The 19636-nt window shown below is 47.7% G+C and overlaps 1 protein-coding gene across 1 annotated transcript in view; it reads left to right on the top strand.

Moving 5' to 3' along the window:
• The first annotated feature begins 9728 nt into the window (after positions 1–9728).
• The window catches only part of KCTD16 (potassium channel tetramerization domain containing 16), a 77863-nt gene continuing 67955 nt past the window's right edge, over positions 9729–19636 (top strand). Inside the window, exon 1 of the mRNA XM_059825471.1 lies at positions 9729–10560. Coding sequence (XP_059681454.1) covers positions 9729–10560 — 832 coding nt within the window. The remainder of the gene's footprint in view (positions 10561–19636) is intronic.

Genomic DNA, 19636 nt, shown 5'->3' with positions numbered 1-19636 from the left:
CCACGGCCACACGTTCCTTGAACACCTCCAGGGATGGTGACTCCACCACCTCCCTGGGCAGCCTCTGCCAGTGCTTCACCACTCTCTCAGGAAAGACCTTTTTCCTCATATCCAGCCTGAACCTCCTCTGGCGCAGCTTGAGGCCATTTCCTCTTGTCCTGTCGCTTGTCACTTGGGAGAAGAGACCAACACCCACCTCACCACAACCCCCTTTCAGGCAGTTGTAGAGAGCGATGAGGTCTCCCCTCACCTCCTCTTCTCCAGACGGAACAACCCCAGCTCCCTCAGCCGCTCCTCATCAGACTTGTGCTCCAGACCCCTCACCAGCTCTGTCGCCCTTCTCTGGACACGCTCCAGCACCTCAATGTCCTTCTTGGAGTGAGGGGCCCAAAACTGAACAGAGCATTCAAGGTGCGGCCTCACCAGCGCCGAGTACAGGGGCACGATCCCCTCCCTGCTCCCGCTGGCCACACCATTTCTGATACAGGCCAGGATGCCGTTGGCCTTCTTGGCCACCTGGGCACACTGCTGGCTCACATTCAGCCGCTGTCGACCAGCACCCCCAGGTCCTTTTCCTCCGGGCAGCTTTCCAGCCACTCGTCCCCAAGCCCGTAGCGTTGCAGGGGGTTGTTGTGACCCAAGTGCAGGACCCGGCACTTGGCCTTGTTGAACCTCATACAACTGGGCTCGGCCCATCGATCCAGCCTGTCCAGATCCCTGTGAGGAGCCTTCCTACCCTCGAGCAGATCAACACTCCCACCCAACTTGGTGTTGTCTGCAAACTTACTGAGGGAGCACTAGATCCCCTCATCCAGATCATCGATAAATACACTAAACAAGACCGGCCTCAAAACTCAGCCCTGGGGGACTCCGCTTGTGACTGGCCGCCATCTGGATTTGACTCCATTCACCACAACTCTCCGGGCTCGGCTGTCCAGTGAAGAGTGCACCTGTCTAAGCCATGAGCCGCCAGCTTCTCCAGGAGAATGCTGTGGGAGACAGTGTCGAAGGCTTTACTAAAGTCCAGGCAGACAACATCCACAGTCTTTCCCTCATCCACGAGGCGGGTCACCTGCTCATAGAAGGAGATCAGGTTGGTCAAGCAGGACCTGCCTGTCATGAACCCGTGCTGGCTGGGCCTGATCCCTTGGTTATCCTGCACGTGCCCTGTGAGTGTCCTCAAGATGAACCTCTCCATAATCTTCCCCGGCACCGAGATCAGGCTGACAGGCCTGTAGTTCCCCAGATCCTCCTTCTGGCCCTTCTTGTAGATGGGCATCATGTTGGCAATCCTCCAGTCGTCCGGGACCTCCCCTGTTAACCGGGAGTGTTGATAAATGATGGAGAGCGGCTTGGCAAGCTCCTCCACCAGCTCCCTCAGCACCCTTGGGTGGATGCCATCAGGCCCCATAGACTTGTGAGTGTCCAGGTGGCATAGCAGGTCGTTAACTGCTTCCTCCTGGATCATGGGGAGTTTATTTTGCTCTCCATCCTTGTCTTCCAGTTCAAGGAGCTGAATACCCTGAGGATACCTGGCCTGGCTATTGAAGACTGAGGCAAAGAAGGCATTAAGTACCTCAGCCTTTTCCTCATCCTTGGTGACAATGTTCCCCCCCGCATCCAGTAAAGGATGGAGATTCTCCTTGTCTCTCTTTTTCTTGTTAATGTATTTGAAAAAACATTTTTTGTTATCCCTTATGACCATGGCCAGATTGAGCTCTAGCTGGGCTTTTGCCTTTCTAATTCCCTCTCTGCACGACCTAACGAGATCCTTGTACTCTTCTTCTGTTGCCTGCCCCTTCTTCCAAAGGTGATAAACTCTCCTTGTTTTCCTGAATCCCAGCAAAAAAAAAAAAATTAAAAAAAAAAATTGCATAATGTTCATTTAAGGTTGATTTTTTTTTTTTCTCAAGGCCATAGCTTGCTTCGATGAAGTGGTTTTGCCTGCAAGGTTAGCACCTTGCCCTGTGATCTGTCCAGATCTCCTAAAAGGAACAGGGTGTGCCATGTTAACTGCATGGATGGGAGAGTTTCTGTGGAGCTGCAGGTACTGAAGGAAATGGGGTAGGTGATGGTGCTGCCGAGTGAAAAGTAAATAATTGCTGTCATTTAATATGAGACCTTCGTACCCTTTCACATGTCTACATTAAATAAAATATTTTCCTGGGGCCAGACAAAAAATTTGCTAGAGCCATGAATCTTCTTGTCTTTACCAAAGACCAGCTGCTAGCCTGTCCCTCACAAATAAGCTGCAGGAGCTGGGAACACTGTGGAATTGAGAAAAAAAATGACTGGGACTGTGAAGACACTCTCGTGTGAAGAAGCTCCTTTCCTTTGCAGTCCTTTGTCAGTCACTCTATTTATCCTTCTAGTTTTATCATTTTGCTCCCTTTTTTTCCTGTAGGGCCAGGGGAAAAGGCTGTGCTCGGACTGTTAATTAGAATTTGTTTTTATTAACTAACTAAGGTCCTGGCGCTGAGCGCAGGAAGAAGTGAACGCGCATTGCTGACTCAGGTGGGCTTTGTAGTGGGCAGAGTCAGGGAAAACCCCAGCTGAGGTAGTTTAGCTGAAACTTCAGAACGCAATGAATCGTGATTGCCATTTTATTGTTGTCGCTGAATAGGTGCATGGTAATGAGGTTTAGAAATGTGTTAGCTGTGCGCACATAAGCAGTTGCAATCCCATGCTTGATGTAGCCTAACTTCTTATATGCATGCTGGAACCGAACGCTTGCCACTTGGGCACACATGCTTCTGCAAGTGTGAGCCCCTGTTTTTAAGTACATGTATATTTTTCTTTTTTCTAAAAATTAATTTTGGCTTGGCACATGATTACAGTTAAATTGTTGCAAACTCTCATGTATGTAATCTTCTTCTAGTGAGACTACTGTATTTAAATTACAGTCCTGTTACAAGCCTCTCCTGCAAAACATATCTTGTGGTGCGGTGTACACCGCACCTTGAGAACAGCCTGCCAGAAAATATGCATGCTTGTAGAACTGAATGAAATAACGGTGGAGGAATTACAGCCACAGATAATACAGAGATCAGTAACTGTGGTATAAGCTGCTTCTTGCAAATATATACACTACGTAAATTAGCGTTTGGAGTCTGAGAAGATCCCAGCTTTCGTGGAAGACCTGTAGAGCATGCAGGCTACGTCTGATGTTGATGACTTAGTGCCACTTTGCTGAACTGTGTGACTTCGTTGCTGTTCACTAGACAGTAAAATGAGACCCAAATCCCAGGCAGTGGGCTGTGTAATTGTGATCTGCTGGTGAAGTGCTCTTTGGCTAGAAATCTATTTGGATTTGCTTAGATTACTAGAATTTATTCACAGCTTAAGTTGAGCTTTCATTAATTAGTTCTCTCTGCACTAGGCATCTCAACATTGCTTTAGGGTATCGTCTACTTCAGCTTTGCAGGACAAATTCATACTCCTCTGTGGCAGGGTGTAGTCTGATACAGGCCTGTGGGTTCAAGGGAAGGCATGACACGGCAGCTGCACAACTGCCTCCTTCCTGCATGAGGTGGAAAGGGCACTATACGAACAGCCTGTCTCACCGTGCCTACAGGTACAACCTAGTAAGGCACCAAACACTCCCTGACAAACACCGTCCCTTTCTTGAGGGACCAGCTCCAGCTGCACCTGTGGTTGTCTGGACAGGGGATCTGGCTTTGCAAGAGGCCTTGAAATGGCTTCAGGATGGGAAGAGTAAAGATACTCAAAAATTAGTACGTGGGTTACACAGTGCTGATATCATAATAATGCTACCCAGTGAGGACCAAACTTTGTTTTAGCTGTAATGTTAAAAAAACCACTGTAATTACACCAGTGTTAATAATGGGATAATTTGAACCAGACTGAGAATAAAAGTATTATTCAAAGAACTTTGGAAATGTTGGAGGAAGGGAAAAAGGAGGGGAGGAAGGAGTCTGCTGAAGTAGGCTTTGCTGTGGCAGAACTTGTAAGAGAGAAAGGAAGTCCCTTACAGAAGGGTGACTGCAAACAACAATTTTTGTTTGAGTTTAATCCTCGGATGCTGATGTGAGTGCACGAGGTCTCTGTCCGCCTATACATGCTGGGTCTATTGAAGTGTCAGAGACCGTCAGGATTGTTAGTATAGCGGATTGCTTTGTTGAGCAGTGTCCATGAAATTCTAAAGGACTTGTCAGTGTTGGATATATCAATTCCTGGTCAAAATGTTACCTGATGTACAGAGATTGTTATCTAAATCAGTGGAACATGATTCCCCCTTGCTATCAGTTTTTGAAAACCTAGAACCTTGTGCAATGCGTTTGCTTTGGATTTGGTGTTTGTCAGAAGGAGCATACAGTTTTATTTGCAGAAGCTGTGCCCATACTCTGTATGTTACATGATGGAAAAAAAATGTTGTCGGCTGTCTTCTGTTTGAATTGTCTGCCTTGCACCATGCCCATGCTCACGTGCTGAGCAGCTGTGGAAGCTATTCTTCCCTTTTTTTGCCTTTTTTGATGAAAATACATTGTGCACTTGAGTTATGAATAAAAGATCAAGGGCAAATCAGTATAATGCTTTACTATGTACTTGTTAATAAACCCTACTTTATGGCACTCACGCTCTTTTGCTAGCAGATCCTTTTCTTAGGGAGATTCTGCCATTTAGTGTTTATGCTTTTTCTTCAAAGTGAAAGATTTGTTAGGGCTTCTTATTCACACATACTGCTGGATTTCAGCAGATGAGATTTTCACTGTATGTAATTCACACTGCTGGATCAGTGGATAATGTATTATTTTAGCTCAGTATTATACTTCCTTTTTTGCCTGGCTCACTTCTTGGGAACATAGTTTCTAGAGCTACCTGAGGGATGCGAAGACCACTCCACTCTAGGGATGATATACCCCTTTTAGAAAAGTGTCTAGGTTCAAGGTCTGTAACTCTGCCAGAGCCTGGAATTTATTCCTGCCAGGGCTCTCTTACCAATCTTTGCTATGGATTGAGATTGGATTGGAAGTCTTGTCTGGAAGCGCTAGCATCTGCCTACAGGACATGGTGTCTGGTCCTCACTGAAACCACTCTCCCATTATGTTGCTCTGACAATAAGCCAGAATCGGGCCCAGCCCATCTGCTAGGGCCAGACATTTCTTCTTCCCTTTGCCATGCCACCCTTCTCAGAAACTGCACTCTTCTCTCTGGCTTGATGGAGCTTTGAGCTGGCGAAATGTTGCATTGGCTCGGTGTTTAGATATGAGACTGCCGAGGAGCACTGAATGTTACAGAGTATGTGGCTGAAGGATCCTTAGGTGACACCTTGAAGTCATCTCTGAATCAAAGCATAAGCCTAGAACTGCAAGTACTGATTTTCTTTCTTCCTTTTTTTTTATTTTAACTATTGTGTGTAAAAATCACCCAGAGCGATGAAAGTTCCCATGTGGCTTTTTAGCTAAAATCTTTTGTCCAAAATCCAACTTAGATATTTTTTTTTCTTCCCAGAATGACTCCTTCCATTCCTGCTGGAAATTATTGCTGCTTCTCTGAGTGCCTTGAAGTTCTGCATGGTATTGCTAAATGCTAATAAACAGCTTCTACATTTCTCATTATGCCTGGGCGACTTGATTCATATTTATAGCTTGTGTAGTCACACTACAAGACGTAAGGTGATACGTATGCATACCATTGCTACTACAGACCTAGCTGAATACTACCCTTTCTTTCTAACATTCATTGCGGCTTCTTTTAAGACACCTACCTTTTTTTAGCACCCACAGACTTTGATGAAGTCAGTTGTCCCATGATTTCCTGAAAGCATGAATGCTAATTTAGCACTTTGTCATAAGGAATGACCTCAGACCTGTGAATGATGTCACATCATTAGTATATCAGGTTTAAGCGTAGCTCTGCTGTGACTTTTGGAACATACACTTTAAGCGCAGGCTAAATTTTCCCCTAGCTCTACTGAAGGTTATGTAGGCATCTGTTAAAAGTGGAACATGCTTCATCCTCCTCCCTTTGACAGATGCTGCTTTTCTTTTCCATCAGATCTGTAGCTGCTCTTCAATGAGCTGCGCTGTTTTTGCAGCTGAATAGGTAAGAACCTTAGTGTGGTCCTGACACATATTTTACATTTAGGTCAGCAGTGTATTTGGCCCAGATTTTCAAGTTTCACTCTTCTCAGGCTGCATTTTGATGGATTTGGCCAATGGCTGGTATTTAGCAGGGAAGCATTATGTGATGCTTTCACTACTGAAGTAATTTCATCAAAGGAAATTATATTATGTTACAGTAAAATGATTGGAACATCCTGTGTAAAGAAATAAAAGCAGGAGTTTAACTTCTTTCATTTATTTTTTTAAAAGTGCAGATGCATTTCTAAAGCCGTTGTGATTAAATTTCTAAGGTTTTTGTTATTTTCAAAGGGCAATTCTGATTATAATTTGTCACAGTCTTAGAGCTTGAATATCTCTGTGTTCGCTAATCACATGGCATCCATGTCAGAATGCTTCACAGAAGCTTGTGAGGAATCACAATTTTTTTATCACCATGCCCTTCCCTAAGCACCTGCACATCAGACTTACTGTGTTGTCTCCACTCGGCACCCAAAACTTCTACCCAGGTGATCTTTGCCCCCCTGCCTTGGTCATTCGGATCTTAATCATACTGTGCAATCACAAATGGCTGCCATGCTTGTTTGAGCAAGATCGATTTTTACCGGGCAGAGTGAATTGATTCTTCAAGCCCTGCCAATATGACATCACTGGCTTTATGAAAATGGATTTAAATATTATTACAGCATATGAACTAGCATTAATAACGGAAGTGTTTGAAAAAGCTGATGCAATACTCCTTGAACAGGGGCAGCACTAATGAGCTTAGATCCCAAAGGAAGCTATCATTTCGTCTGACTGGTCACGTAGATGTTAAAGCCCCTCTGCACTGACCGTACCAGACTCTCAAACAAGTGATGAAGACATCCAAGTTAACATGTTCTCACATTGCACCTTTAAACCTTCTTCAGCCGGTCTACCAGAACTGCAAGTGCAGATGCAGAATACTTTGTCTGTTCTTTTTCTGAGGTACGACGAGCAGCCTCTGTCGTAGCAGCAGATTCTGCTGGTTTGAAAATTAGAAATCAGATCCTGAAGTAAGAGGCAGAGCCTTGGCTCAGGAGCCCAGCAGTTGCTTCAGAATTAATGAATTGATTCAGGTAAAAATCAAGGGTTTGATTAACTGTTCAGCTCTTGGGTTTGAATTTGAAAAATCTGCAAGTATACAAATTCATGATTTTCTGCCTTAGCCTTGAAAACTGTACTTTTTACGTTAGCATTTTGTGCTAGCTGGTTTGTTTTGTTCCATTATGGCCATGTTTTCAGAAGAGTCTCGCTGAAGTATCGACAACTTAAGTGCCGTCAGCAAAAAAAGATCTGCACATGGTAACTTCCTCACAGAAAGATTTTACTCTGACGCTTCCCCTCCCGGTTCGGGGTCACGCGTGAGGAAAAGGCTCTGTTTTACCAGGCGTGCGTCGTTCTGAGTGACCCGCTTTTGCCCAGCACTGGTGTGTGCCGGGCGCCAAGCTGGACTTCCCCGCCACCGCTGCATGACCGGCGGTGGAACCGCTGGTGGGTGCGTGTCGCCGTCGTGACTCGATCCGGCGGGCGTTTTGCGCGGCGCTTGCTCACCCCGCGGCATGTGCTCAGCGTCCCGCCGAGCGGAGCGGAGCGGAGCGGCCGGGGGCCCGGCTGGGCCAGCCGCAGCCCACCTCCAGCAGCGGCGGCAGGCTGCCGGGCGGATCCCCCTTTCCGCGGTGCTGCCCGGCTCCCCTTCACCCGGCGAGAGCCGCGGGGACGGTCCTGCGCCACCGCCGCCGCGGACGCGAGGTGGCGGTGCCGGCGCGCCCACGGCCGCGGGCAGCGCGGGGCGGCGCGGAGCCACGGCCGCGGCTCCCCGCGCCCGCCCCCCGCGACAGACCCGGCAAACACAGTAGGTGCGGGACCGCTGCCGCCGCGCCGGGCCTCCGCCGGGGTCCCACCTCCTCGCCCCCGCGCCCCGCCGTGCTGGCGGATCGCCCCGCTGCGGGCTGCCGCCCTTTCGGGGTCGCTGCCGGGGAGATGAGGAGTGCCAGCGGCGTGGGGAAACCGCGGTCCTGCCTGGAAGCCGCGGGCGTGCGAGCCGGGAGCCCCCACGGCCGGGCGCGCCCGCCCTGCCCGCCTGCGTCGCCGGCCGAGACCACCGCCGTGTCCGCGCGGAGCCGGGAAAGGCACGTTTCGGCGGCGGGCGGGCAGGGGACGGGCGCTGCCGGCTGGAGCGGGACGGAGAGGAACGGGGCGGGGAGGAACTTTGCCCGAACTCGAGCGGAGCGGGCTGCCGCGCCTCCCGCCCCGCCGGCAGCGGCCCCGACGCTGGCCCCGGTGCTGGCGCTGGCCCCGGTGCTGGCGCTGGCCCCGGTGCTGGCGCCGTCCGCGGCGCTGGCGCCGGCGCCGGCCCGGCCCTGGCCCGGTCCCGGCCCGACTCCTTTAAGATGATGCAATCGGCATCGCCCGCCGCGCTCCCGTCCCCGCGCCGCTGAGCAGAGCCGCGCAGCGCGGCGCAGGGGCGCGGGAGCGGCCCCGCGGCCCGGCCCGGCCCGGCGCGGCGCAGCGGGGCGGGGCGGAGCGGAGCGGAGCGGAGCGGAGCGGAGCGGGGCGGAGCGGGGCGGCCCCGCAGCGCCCCGGCCCCGGCGGCCCCGGCGGGGACATGGGCGCGCCGCCGGCCGCGCTGCCCGGGCGGCTGCCGCGGCGGGAGCGGCCGGAGCCCGGCAGCCCCTAGCGCAGGCTGCGGGGTTTCTGCAAGTCATCTGAGGCAGCCGAAACGCGCGCCCCGCGCTCCCCCCGCCCCGCTCCCGCCGAGCCCGGCCGGATCCATTCGGGCTCTTCTGTGCTGGGTTCTTCTTTCCTCCTCCCCCGCCGTGCTGTGTGTGTTGTTTCGCTCGCCACCTGCCACGGTTAACTTTCCTGTGACTCGGTTTAACTCTCGAGACCTACATGGATGTTGCTAAGAGCACTTTTCTTGCCTTTGCTGTCCCTTGCTGGGATCGGATTTCGTACTAGCTGGACCCTGTGTGCCTGTATGTGTGTTCTGAGTGTCTTGAAATTTTGCTTTCCTTTACAAGAGCTATGCATTAATTGTAACCAAGGTAAGACTCGCTGTTCCTGTTCCCTCATGTGCATGTCTAAATTAGATGTTTCTTTAAAGATGAAGTATGCATTTTCTTTTAAACGGTGGAATCATATGTAGCCCCTCCGTTAATCAGTACTTGGGAAAAAGAAGCGTAGAACTTGCAAAAAAATAGACCTATTCAGCAGGAGATCTAGCCTCGCTCTCCAACCTGACCAGCTTTTCTCTGCTGCAGCTTCTGTGATGCTTAAAAGAATAATTTGTGTCTTATTTTGTTTTCCCTTTTGACAGACCTGTGAATGACCGTAGGCTTGGCTTGACCTTGATTTTGATGGCTTGTTGGAAGATCTAATGATGTGATTGCATTTCACGAAGTGATTGCTCTCCAGCCTGAACGACTTAGGGTATAAGCCACTTCTGCCACACTGTCACTCATGGACAATTCAGATTTTTTTTAAACAGACCTTTTGGCTATTTTTCTTTTCTCACTTCCCCTTTCACCCCTGTTTCTCCTTAATGTTGGGAGCCTTATTCTACACTTTGATGTGATTGATAGTCCTGCTGCTTCGTGCTGCTGATTTCTGGTTTAAAGTACAATGGCTCTAAGTGGCAACTGCAGGACTTACCTTCCTCCCCGAGAGCAGGGGACTGGACTGCACTCCTTCCCGGAGGTAGTGGAGCTAAACGTGGGCGGTCAGGTTTACTTCACTCGCCACTCCACCTTGGTTGGCACCCCTCACTCCCTGCTGTGGAAAATGTTCACCCCAAAGAGAGACACGGCCAACGATCTGGCCAAGGACTCCAAGGGAAGATTCTTCATCGACAGAGATGGTTTCCTTTTCCGCTATATTCTGGACTATCTCAGGGACAAGCAAGTGGTTCTGCCTGACCACTTCCCAGAGAAGGGAAGGCTCAAGAGGGAGGCTGAGTACTTCCAGCTCCCGGACTTGGTCAAACTCCTGACTCCCGATGACAACAAGCAAAGCCCCGATGATTATTGCCACAGTGACTATGAAGAGGTCTCCCAAGGCAGTGACACAAGAATATGCCCACCCTCATCGCTCTTACCGCCTGATCGGAAGTGGGGATTCATTACCATTGGGTACCGGGGGTCGTGCACTATTGGCAGGGAGAGCCAAGCAGATGCCAAATTCAGGAGGGTCCCAAGGATTTTGGTTTGTGGAAGGATTGCTCTGGTCAAGGAGGTCTTTGGCGAAAGTTTGAATGAAAGCAGAGACCCAGACAGGGCTCCAGAGAGGTACACCTCCAGGTTTTATCTCAAGTTCAAGCACCTGGAGAGGGCTTTCGACATGTTGTCCGAGTGTGGATTCCACATGGTGGCCTGTAACTCCTCAGTGACGGCTTCCTTTGTCAACCAGTACACAGACGACAAGGTCTGGTCCAGCTACACTGAATACGTCTTCTACCGTAAGTACAAGACATTTCTGAGGGAAACGTAACTACCTGTTCTAAGCCGCTCTCTTCTGCTGACTGTACGATTCCTAAAGCACAAAGAGTGCAAGTTTCCTTGTGTCTGCCGCGGACTGAGGCTTTATTTCAACCTGGGGGGATATGCTTCGGTTTCAGCTTTGGAAATGTAAAGCAAGGCAGAACTCGATGGCTTGCTCTTGGCTAGGTGGCAGCACAGACTGCCAAAAGCACCCCATCCCTGCGGCTGAGGGGTGCTGCTGCCTCCAGCTGTGTAAATCAGGCATCTGACTGCCTTGCACTCTCCCCCAGTACGTCCGGGATGCAACGTAAGCCTTGCAAACACACTGCAGATTTAATTACAGAAAATCTTCAAATGGGATTCACTTTACAAAGGTAATAGCTGCTTGATAATAGTCAAGCACAGTCAGCCAAGCCGTCTGTCAACAAAGCTGACACACTTACACACAGGGAAGGGGAAACAAAATCCCGTCCCCCTGGCTGCTTTTCAACAGGAGGCCTTTCGGAGCCAGCTGATGTGCTCTGAAACGAGGGCTCGGAGCAGAGGGAGGCAAGTTGCTGCGCCTTGTTATGCAACATGCCTATGAAAAACACACTATCCTCATAACGAGAAGTATCTGCCCTGCTTACCGCAATCACATCAGATCACATACTGTTGTGGTAATTTTAGCTGATGGCTTTAGCAGGCTCATTAACTTTCTAAGTTGATATTCAGGTAGAGGCACCGTTACCAATGGTAACACGAGGGTAATTTTGATGCTATAATTCCGTATCAGAAAATCATTCCACAACTGCTGTGCTTAAATATTCGAGAGGTTCATCAGGCTGTTTTCCTCCATTTTCATTTCAAGAGGGTGAAGGATGGAACATTTCCCCACTCCATTTGTAGAAATGGACTTCAGCCATCTGCTGCTTTGGACACTGGGGTTTAGAGAGGGATAATGCCTTGCTGGCAGACCTGCTGCGCTGTGTGCGGTGCTTACAGTTAGCAGGCTGGGTAACGTGGAGAGCTGACAAAAGTTTTAGATGAAAGATGTATCAGGAAGTGAATACTTCGTGTGTAATGCTGGATTCAGTGCTGCCTACTCTTGCGTCGGGGCTCAACAGGCAGCCCTAATCTGCTTATGTAATGATGCTTAAGTTAGCATCCTGAAAAGCCATCTGTATTTTTGACATGCAGAGATTTACTTAAAATTAGTTTTCTAGCTGGATTTCTTAGCAAAATATCTCTAAGGTCATGGATCCGCTTATATTCCGATGGGGATGGATGATTTCTAGTATTAGGCTTCTTCTGTTTGAAATCATAGTGTCTTGTGCAAGTTATTGGAGGGGAATTAATGTAGTTAAGGGAACGGATTAGAATAAATTGTGTTTGCATTTATATTTAAAATCAGAAGAAAATATAAGTTCCTTTTAGGCACAGTGGTTTGCTAATTGAAGAGAGGATGGAGGTAGGTTTTGCATGAAGTAGCAAACACAGACTCCTGCTTTTCATATTACTCAAATTTTTACCTTCAAGGATTGCTCATTGCTTCCACATCACTACAGCTGGGGTTAGGTACTGAGATGAGCAGTACCTTAGAAATTTTGGAGAGTTAAAGTCTACAGTAGGGGTCACAAAATCTTCTCTCACCAATGCAGGGAAAGCCCAATTCAGTTAAAGTTCCTGGAAAGACTCTTATCCAGTTCAACAGGCTTTGCACTTGGCTCGTATCAGTTTTGTGGATTTTTGACACTGATACCGTTTCAGAGATGGATTTTTCAAAGGGTCCTTCGCTAGGCAAAAGCTAAAGCAACAACCATGATGCCAAATCACTCTCTTTTATCTCGATCCAAATCATTCTGTTTCACTTTGTGCCGTTTGCTGCTTGCTGCGATAGAGCCGCTGGTGGGCTGCAGAGGTTCTCCGGCCACGTGCTTGGGTCTGGCTGCAGCCAGTTGACCTGAGAGCAGGCACGGTATCTACAGAATTCACCTGGAGCAAAAGAATCCCCTTTCCAAATTTCCTGAAATAATTTCATTTGAAACTTTGAGGACCAATAAAATTGACATCTGGCTTTCTAGTGGAACGTTACAACTTCTCTGCAGCTGCTTAGCCGTAATTATTTACTTAGAAGCTGCCAACTGTGTCTATATAAGCATTAATTCATCAAGCTGTTGTGATCAGGTTAATGGGCCTAAACATGGGAGGTGTCTAATACAACTGGTTAGGCAGATGCAGAGGTGGTCTTTGCAGAGCTGCTTAGTAGCTCCTGTGGAATGCACAGTCGGAGGGACTCTTCAGAGCTGGGAAAGGATGATTATTTCCAAAGGAGGAAGAATAGAGGGAAGAATATTTTTTTGATACACCAAATACATTGTACGCTCCGAATACTACTCAGAAGGTAAATGCCTGTGACTGGCATGAAGACAAAGAACATTCTTCATGGGCAAATCCGTTTGAAAGTAGATCAGATGGACCCAAGGGGGTGTAAACTGTGCAGCTACTCACATGGGTACAGTGTGCGCTGTTAACAGAATTGCACAATTAATATTGTATGACGTTTTCTCCCCTCGTTCAAATTGAGGTGCTATTAAGGCTAATGGGAGATTCATGTTCTCGTGGAGGAGGTTTTCTCGAAATGCAGGGCACGCAGAAAGCATCCAGTACAGCAAACCTGCAGCTGTTTTGCTGAGTGGGTGGTAAGATGGGCTGCAAAGCCAGCACTCGGGATGACAGTGCAATCCTCGGAGCGCAGCTGGGCTCCACTCCAGTTTCAAATAGGCCGATGCAAAGGAGGGTTTGGAGACAGGCTGTGTTGGTACGTTAGAGCCATGATTACACCGTTCTTTGAAATGCAGTTCCTGCGTGGGAGGTAGGCAGGAGTCACAGCCTGGCTCCTACTCACAGGTGGAGCATGAGTTGAGGAAAGGAGGTGAGGTTCTCCTCATGCATTTTCTTTCCCTCCGGTTTCTCTTATGTCAAAGATGTTTACTTAAATTTTAAGGTTGGATTTCTGACTTGAACCATTTTGTGCATTCCAACCCCCCGCATTGTTTTGATGATCTTCAAGTAAAACCTCATCTCCAAACACTGTCATTTTTGAAGAGGGTGGTAGCCTGTGCTTGGATCTTCATTTTTAAATGTTTTCAACCTTTACAACAGGATGAATCAAAAGTGTGCACTTGAACATCTGGTGAATGTTGTGGCGGGGGTGACGGGTGTTAAAGCATATGGGCTGGCTCAGCCTTTTGTAGCCTGGCCCCATTCCTGTCTTCACAGTGGCAGCAGCACGCTCTTTTTCACCAACTCCCATAACCTACAAAGCAGCCTTTTCTGCCTCGTTCCTGTCTTGCAGCATCGCCAGTACGGTGGGTGACAGTCCTGCACGTGGATGTTGCGATTGCCAGAAGAGCAAAATAACAGGCTGGAAACGGAGGCAGCTTTAGCTTCAGACAGCAGGCCAGCGACACAGCGGACTGTGTGCCTGTGTCTGCTGAGCAGCTAGGAACCAAGTGACATGGCAGTGGGATGGGGAGAAACTGCATGGCAGCCCTGTCTGCATATTGCTATTGCCCCAAAACCCTGGTGTCACCTCCCCTCTCTCTCTGCTTGTCAGTGGCTGAGACTGCAATAGGCTCTCAGAACAGTTCACAGTACAGAGGGGAGATCTTGACTCCAGTCTATGATGTCAAACCCTTTGCTTTACTCTCATGTCTCCCTGCACAGCTGTGGGTAGCACCGACAAGGAGCGCGGCTGGCACCACAATGAGCAGGTTGCCTTCTGCTCAGCTGCAGCAATTAAGCCAGGGGAGAGGAGAGCTACTAGGCAAAAAGGAACAAATATAGAAGAAGTACAGATGGAGGAAAAGGAGATAAAATTCACACACAATCTGGAGAGAAAGAACTAGGGAAAAGATGCAGGTAGTGATGACTACAGCAAGACATGGTGAGGGAGAATTTGTTAGGTACGTCAAGCCTTCAGTTTAACCCAAATGTTTTCACGCAAGAAGCAGGTGGAGAGGGGTTGACAAATGCTCCTTCAGGTTCACTAGCAGAAAAGAATATGGGGATTTAGACAGACTACTGTCCCTGCCCTTCCTAAGGCTGTTTCAAAGTCTGAGCAAGCGTGAGAAAATCAGAACAATCGGTCTGATTTGCTTAAGCCTTGCCTTGCACCGGCCACTTCACATCTGCACACATGGAGCAGCTCAAGCACCTGCAGATGTTCAAAGGAAACTGTGAGATGTTCCTGGCGCCGTAGCTCTGAAAGCCAAAAATTAATTAACAAGGCTCTTGCTCCCGAAGGACATATGCTGCCTCTGCTTGCTCTAGGGACAGTTGTAAATTTTGGCCTTCTCACCTTACTCTTTCAAGAAGATGCTGGCTGGCTGTGCTTTTCACTTGCTGGTAGGAGGCTGATGTGCAGAGATGTTTGTTAAGTAGGTTTCAGATTATCCTGGGATAAACAGACAAATCCTCTGAGGTGGGGCTGTGCAGGAGGGAAGAGAAGTGCCAAGTGTTACCCTCTGCGAATGTGCTCCGATGGCCGTTCACTGGACATGTATCTCTGGGATAATCCAGGTGTCATTTATACAAGGTGATCCACTTGGGATTAATGCAGCCAGCTGCAGCCCGTCACTTAGTATGCGTGAACAGACCTAAAAGATCCCATACTGTTGTACATACCACTGAATCATCAATGAATTTTGTGGTAGAAATTTGACTAACAAAACCGAACGCTCTTGCACAGTGACACCTACAGCTGTGCTGTCAAACGGGTTAGATGTGGAAGAGGAATATCGCCTATTTTCCTCTCTCTTTAAACTGATACTGTTCTATGTTCTAGTAGTTGGTTCTGTCTGGTTTTAAATCAGTGAAGATCAAAATAACCCCAAAGATAACAAAATAAAGTCTAATCCAATAAATAATGCAAGCTTCCTTTCCTGATGACAGGAGATGTTTCTGTTTCCAGGTAATTATTGTCATCATCAGTGAATCTGGTCCATCTTGCCAAACAAAACTCTCTCGCAGAAGGATGCTCATCTGCAGGTGGTGAGGCTGTAATCAGCCAAGTCTGCTAGCACATTCACATCAGAAGGACCTTGCTCCTAGCTTTTTTGGTCAGACTTGAGCGACTGTTGGTTTTTTCCTCATTTGTCATGGCAGACTGTAAAGCCTGTAGAGTTTGTTGGTTTGATAAGAGTTATTCCACAGATGAAAAATGCTATTATTTATTAGAAACCAATGGTGTCAAATCTGATTGTTAGATCTAGAAGTCTCCAGCTTAATGGATAACCAAAGCAAAAATTGGTAAAAAAGTTGGTTGGATAGAGGACTCAGAGTACATTCTAACAATGCTACAAAGATGATTAGGGGACTAGAACATCTTTCTTATGAGGAAAGGCTGAGGGACTTGGGTATTTTTAGTCTGGAGAAGAGAAGGCAGAAGGGGGATCTTATTAATGCTTATAAATACTGAAGGGGTGGGTGCCAGGAGGATGGGGCCAGTCTTTTTTCAGTGGTGCCCAGTGACAGGATGAGAGTTAATGGTCATAGGAAGTTCCATCTAAACATGGGTAGGAACTTCTTTACTTTGAGGGTGGTAGAGCACTGGAACAAGCTGCCGAGAGAGGCTGTGGAGTCTCCTTCTCTGGAGATATTCAAAACTTGCCTGGATGTGTTCCTGTGCAACCTGCTCTGGGTGACCCTGCTCTGGCAGGGGGTTGGACTAGATGATCTCCAGAGGTCCCTTCCAACCCCTATCATTCTGTGACTCTGTGATTCTGTAATGTATGGATAGCGATGTTCAGGAACTGGCAAGGATGGCTTTTGGGTACTGGCCTTTGTCTCTACCCAGTATTCATGGCTTGGCTGGTTATTTCATACCCTTCAGATATGATCTTCATCAGCTTGAACGTTTGAGATAGATGTTTAGCATAATTGTACAGATCTGTTACCTTGCTGCTCCAAAATACCACTTGGCAATGCAAATCCTCCCTCTGGCACACCACCTGCACAGCAGCTAGACAGATCTTCTGCCAAGGAAAATCCTTACCCCTCCGTCCCGTGATCGTGGAGGTCTCTGCGGTGGAAGGGGGTTTGTGAGTCCAGGAAACAAAATCAGCACTGCCCGAACAGGTTGTTGAGTGGCTTTTGATCTGGTGTTTGCGTCTCCCCTCTCTTTCCAAGCTGTCAGGAGGGCTGCGTGCGCTTTGTGCAGTGCAGGTATCGGGGGGGCAATGGAAATACTCGCACAGGGTTCAGTGAAGTCAGGGCCTGGCCGCGGGCGCAGACTGCTTCGCCTCCTTGCTGCGCCTGGCCAGCACCTCCGCTGCTGCAGGATCAACAGGTATGGACGGGAGGCAGAACCTCACCTGTGAAGCTTGCATTGCTGCTCTGTGATCCAGAAAGAGCCTGTAATGACTAAAGGATTAACCAAGGAGGGCTGGCATTTAGGGGGAAAAAAAAAAATCAATGTATTTTAAACTGCAGCCTTGAGCTGGATGTTTTCCAGGAACAGCGCGCCTGAGGTCCCACAGCACCGTTTTGGTAGACGGGCTGATCAGAGGAGGGTTTTGCTGTAATAAAAGCATACGTGTGCCTGTGAGGTATTCCCTCGCTGGTGTCCCGGGGAGGTGTGGAAGCAGGGAATGCCCGGTCTGCTGCCCTGGGATGGCAGAATCACAGGTGGAAGTGGCCCAGCGTCCCTGGGCTGCTCTCTGCAGAGCGGTGTGGAATGGCTCCCACCAGCTGGTTTTTTGCAGCTTTATTCAGTCTGATGAGGTCTGGCCTTTTTTAAAATTTGCCGAAATGTAGTTGTGGTTCTTAGGAAAACAAAATCCAAAAGAGCAAAGGAGTGTAAATAAGAAAACATAACACAGATATTTGCCATTCAGTGAATATCAGCAACATATTGTATACACAGGCAAACACTTCCTTGCAGCAGGTTGGTGGTTTTTTTTTCCAGCCATCCTGGATGTGTTTAAATTTGTAACCGCAACATTTTCTCAGTTTCTTCACCTTTTTTTCGGCTTTTCAAGTTCAAGGCTAACATACAGTAAATATGGAAAGAAGAAGCAAAATCTAAATTACATCTTTGCAAAGGGCAAGAGTAACCTTTAATGAAACTTGCTCAAAACTGTATTTTTTGTAAAGGAAGAAAATAGACTGAAGTGAGTTAGACTTGGTGGAGTTGCTTAAATTGTCACTAAGGTGTAACGATGAATGAGTTGGCCAGTCCAAAGAATCCTGCTCAAGTGATTTCCCCCTGCTACTTTCAGAAGACGTGCTCAACTTAATACTGGAATACAACAAAACATTGCTCCCATTATTATGCCTCCTAATGTTAACCCAAGTGCTTAAGGAACAGTGGGACTCAAGCTGCAAACCTGGTGATATAATGGAGCGTGTTATTTTGACGATTTGGGAAGTGCTGAACACCTGCAGTGTCTCTTAAGTTTGTGAATATTCAGGTCTGAATATGAATATGTAATATAAAAGCTTAGTGCATGAGATAACGTCTCCCTTCACTGGTCCAGTGTAGGAGGCCGGTGTTTATTTCTGTGCTAACAGCCCTTGCTAAGGCCTTCCTAGGAACTTGGGTCTTTTCTTTTGGAATGAATGTCCCTCGGGTTTATCTCTGCTAGTAGGATCTGGGTAAATAAAATAGGGAATAGACAGCAGTATCTGGGCATCAGAGTACTGTGCAGGCTATTTTCCTCAGTTTTCCCAAATTAGCTTGTTGTATTAGTTTCCTAATAATGTCTAAATGAAAGCAAGAAGTCTAGAATTGTGAGAATACTTTTTACATTTCAATAGCTGGGTATAAGCTTTCTTGAAATACCCATAAATATAAATTGTTCAATTAGAGTGTGATCCTGTTGACCACTTTCTATTGACTATCAGTCATGTAAAACGCCTTTCCATCCGTAAGCCGAGTGCTGGTGTGAGCACTCTACGGCTGTAATAACTGGATGGGCTTAGGAAGCTGGTTCATAAATCACTAGTGTTAAAAATTTTCCAGTGCTTTGTCTAAATCTACTAACAAAGTGATTAGCAATTTATAGGAGCTCATCGATTACCTGCTAAGGCAGCTAAAAAATTCCGCTACTGAAAATATAGTGAAGAGAACCCTGGCCATCCCGGTTTGCAATCCGTCCTGAAAAGCTTGAAAACAAACTCCTTTAAGTCTGCATGTAAAAATGTCTATAGCTGTGCTCCAGACACAGGGCACTGGAGTTAGTTGGAAAAAGCCTACAACATCCCCAAACCTTTAATTTCAAGCAGGAAAATGAACCTGAGTTTTGGTCTGTGCTTCTAGAAGAACAGAGTCACTTTGGAGGGAGCAGCAGCCCGAGGGACGCTCTCATCCTTGCTCTGAGCTCGGACTGCGGGTGGGAATGGAGACCCAGCGCTGCTGTTCGGGCATTAGTCTTTGGCCAGGGCCTGAAAGCCGAATTTAAAGAAAAAATTCTCTCTCTACATATTTTGTAGGAGACTTATTTCAAGACTTCAGATTGAATTTCCATCAAATTGAATCAGAGTATATTTTTACACCGGAATTAAATCAGGCTGAAATAGAACCCAGTGGAACATGCTGATTTTGACTGAATTTTGCACTTTAAATATTCTCAAAGCCAAAAACTCAAAGCAAACCTTGGGTGAGTGAAAAGCATGCCATAAGAGAGCTTGAAAAAATGTTTATCTGGGCTCCTACAAAAGGAATTTTACTGATTTTTTCTCATCTCAGTGTTTTCACTGGTAGTGTGGGCAAGTCCAACGTTTTGTTCCCCAAAGGACCAGAAGGATTGCAGAGGCTAATCCCAAGACTGGGAAGTGAAGATGGCTCTTTGCAAATTTACTATCTGCATACTCATAGGAAAATGTGATTACTGATAATCAGTTAAACTAAATATAACACCTGTATTGATAATGGATGCTTTCATATAAAATTTGAACAGTTTTCTCTTGCAGTGTCGCTGCCTTAGTGCGGTGTCATATGGCAAAGGAGCGTAGGCTGAGCATCAGAGCAGAAGACTGGGGCTTCTGAAAAAACTGAGATGCTTCACGGAA

Source organism: Gavia stellata, chromosome 16, assembly GCF_030936135.1.
Source record: "Gavia stellata isolate bGavSte3 chromosome 16, bGavSte3.hap2, whole genome shotgun sequence".
In the NCBI taxonomy this organism is placed as follows: Eukaryota; Metazoa; Chordata; class Aves; order Gaviiformes; family Gaviidae; genus Gavia; species Gavia stellata.
Note: the sequence above shows the minus strand (reverse complement) of the source record. Positions and strands in the feature narration are given on the sequence as shown.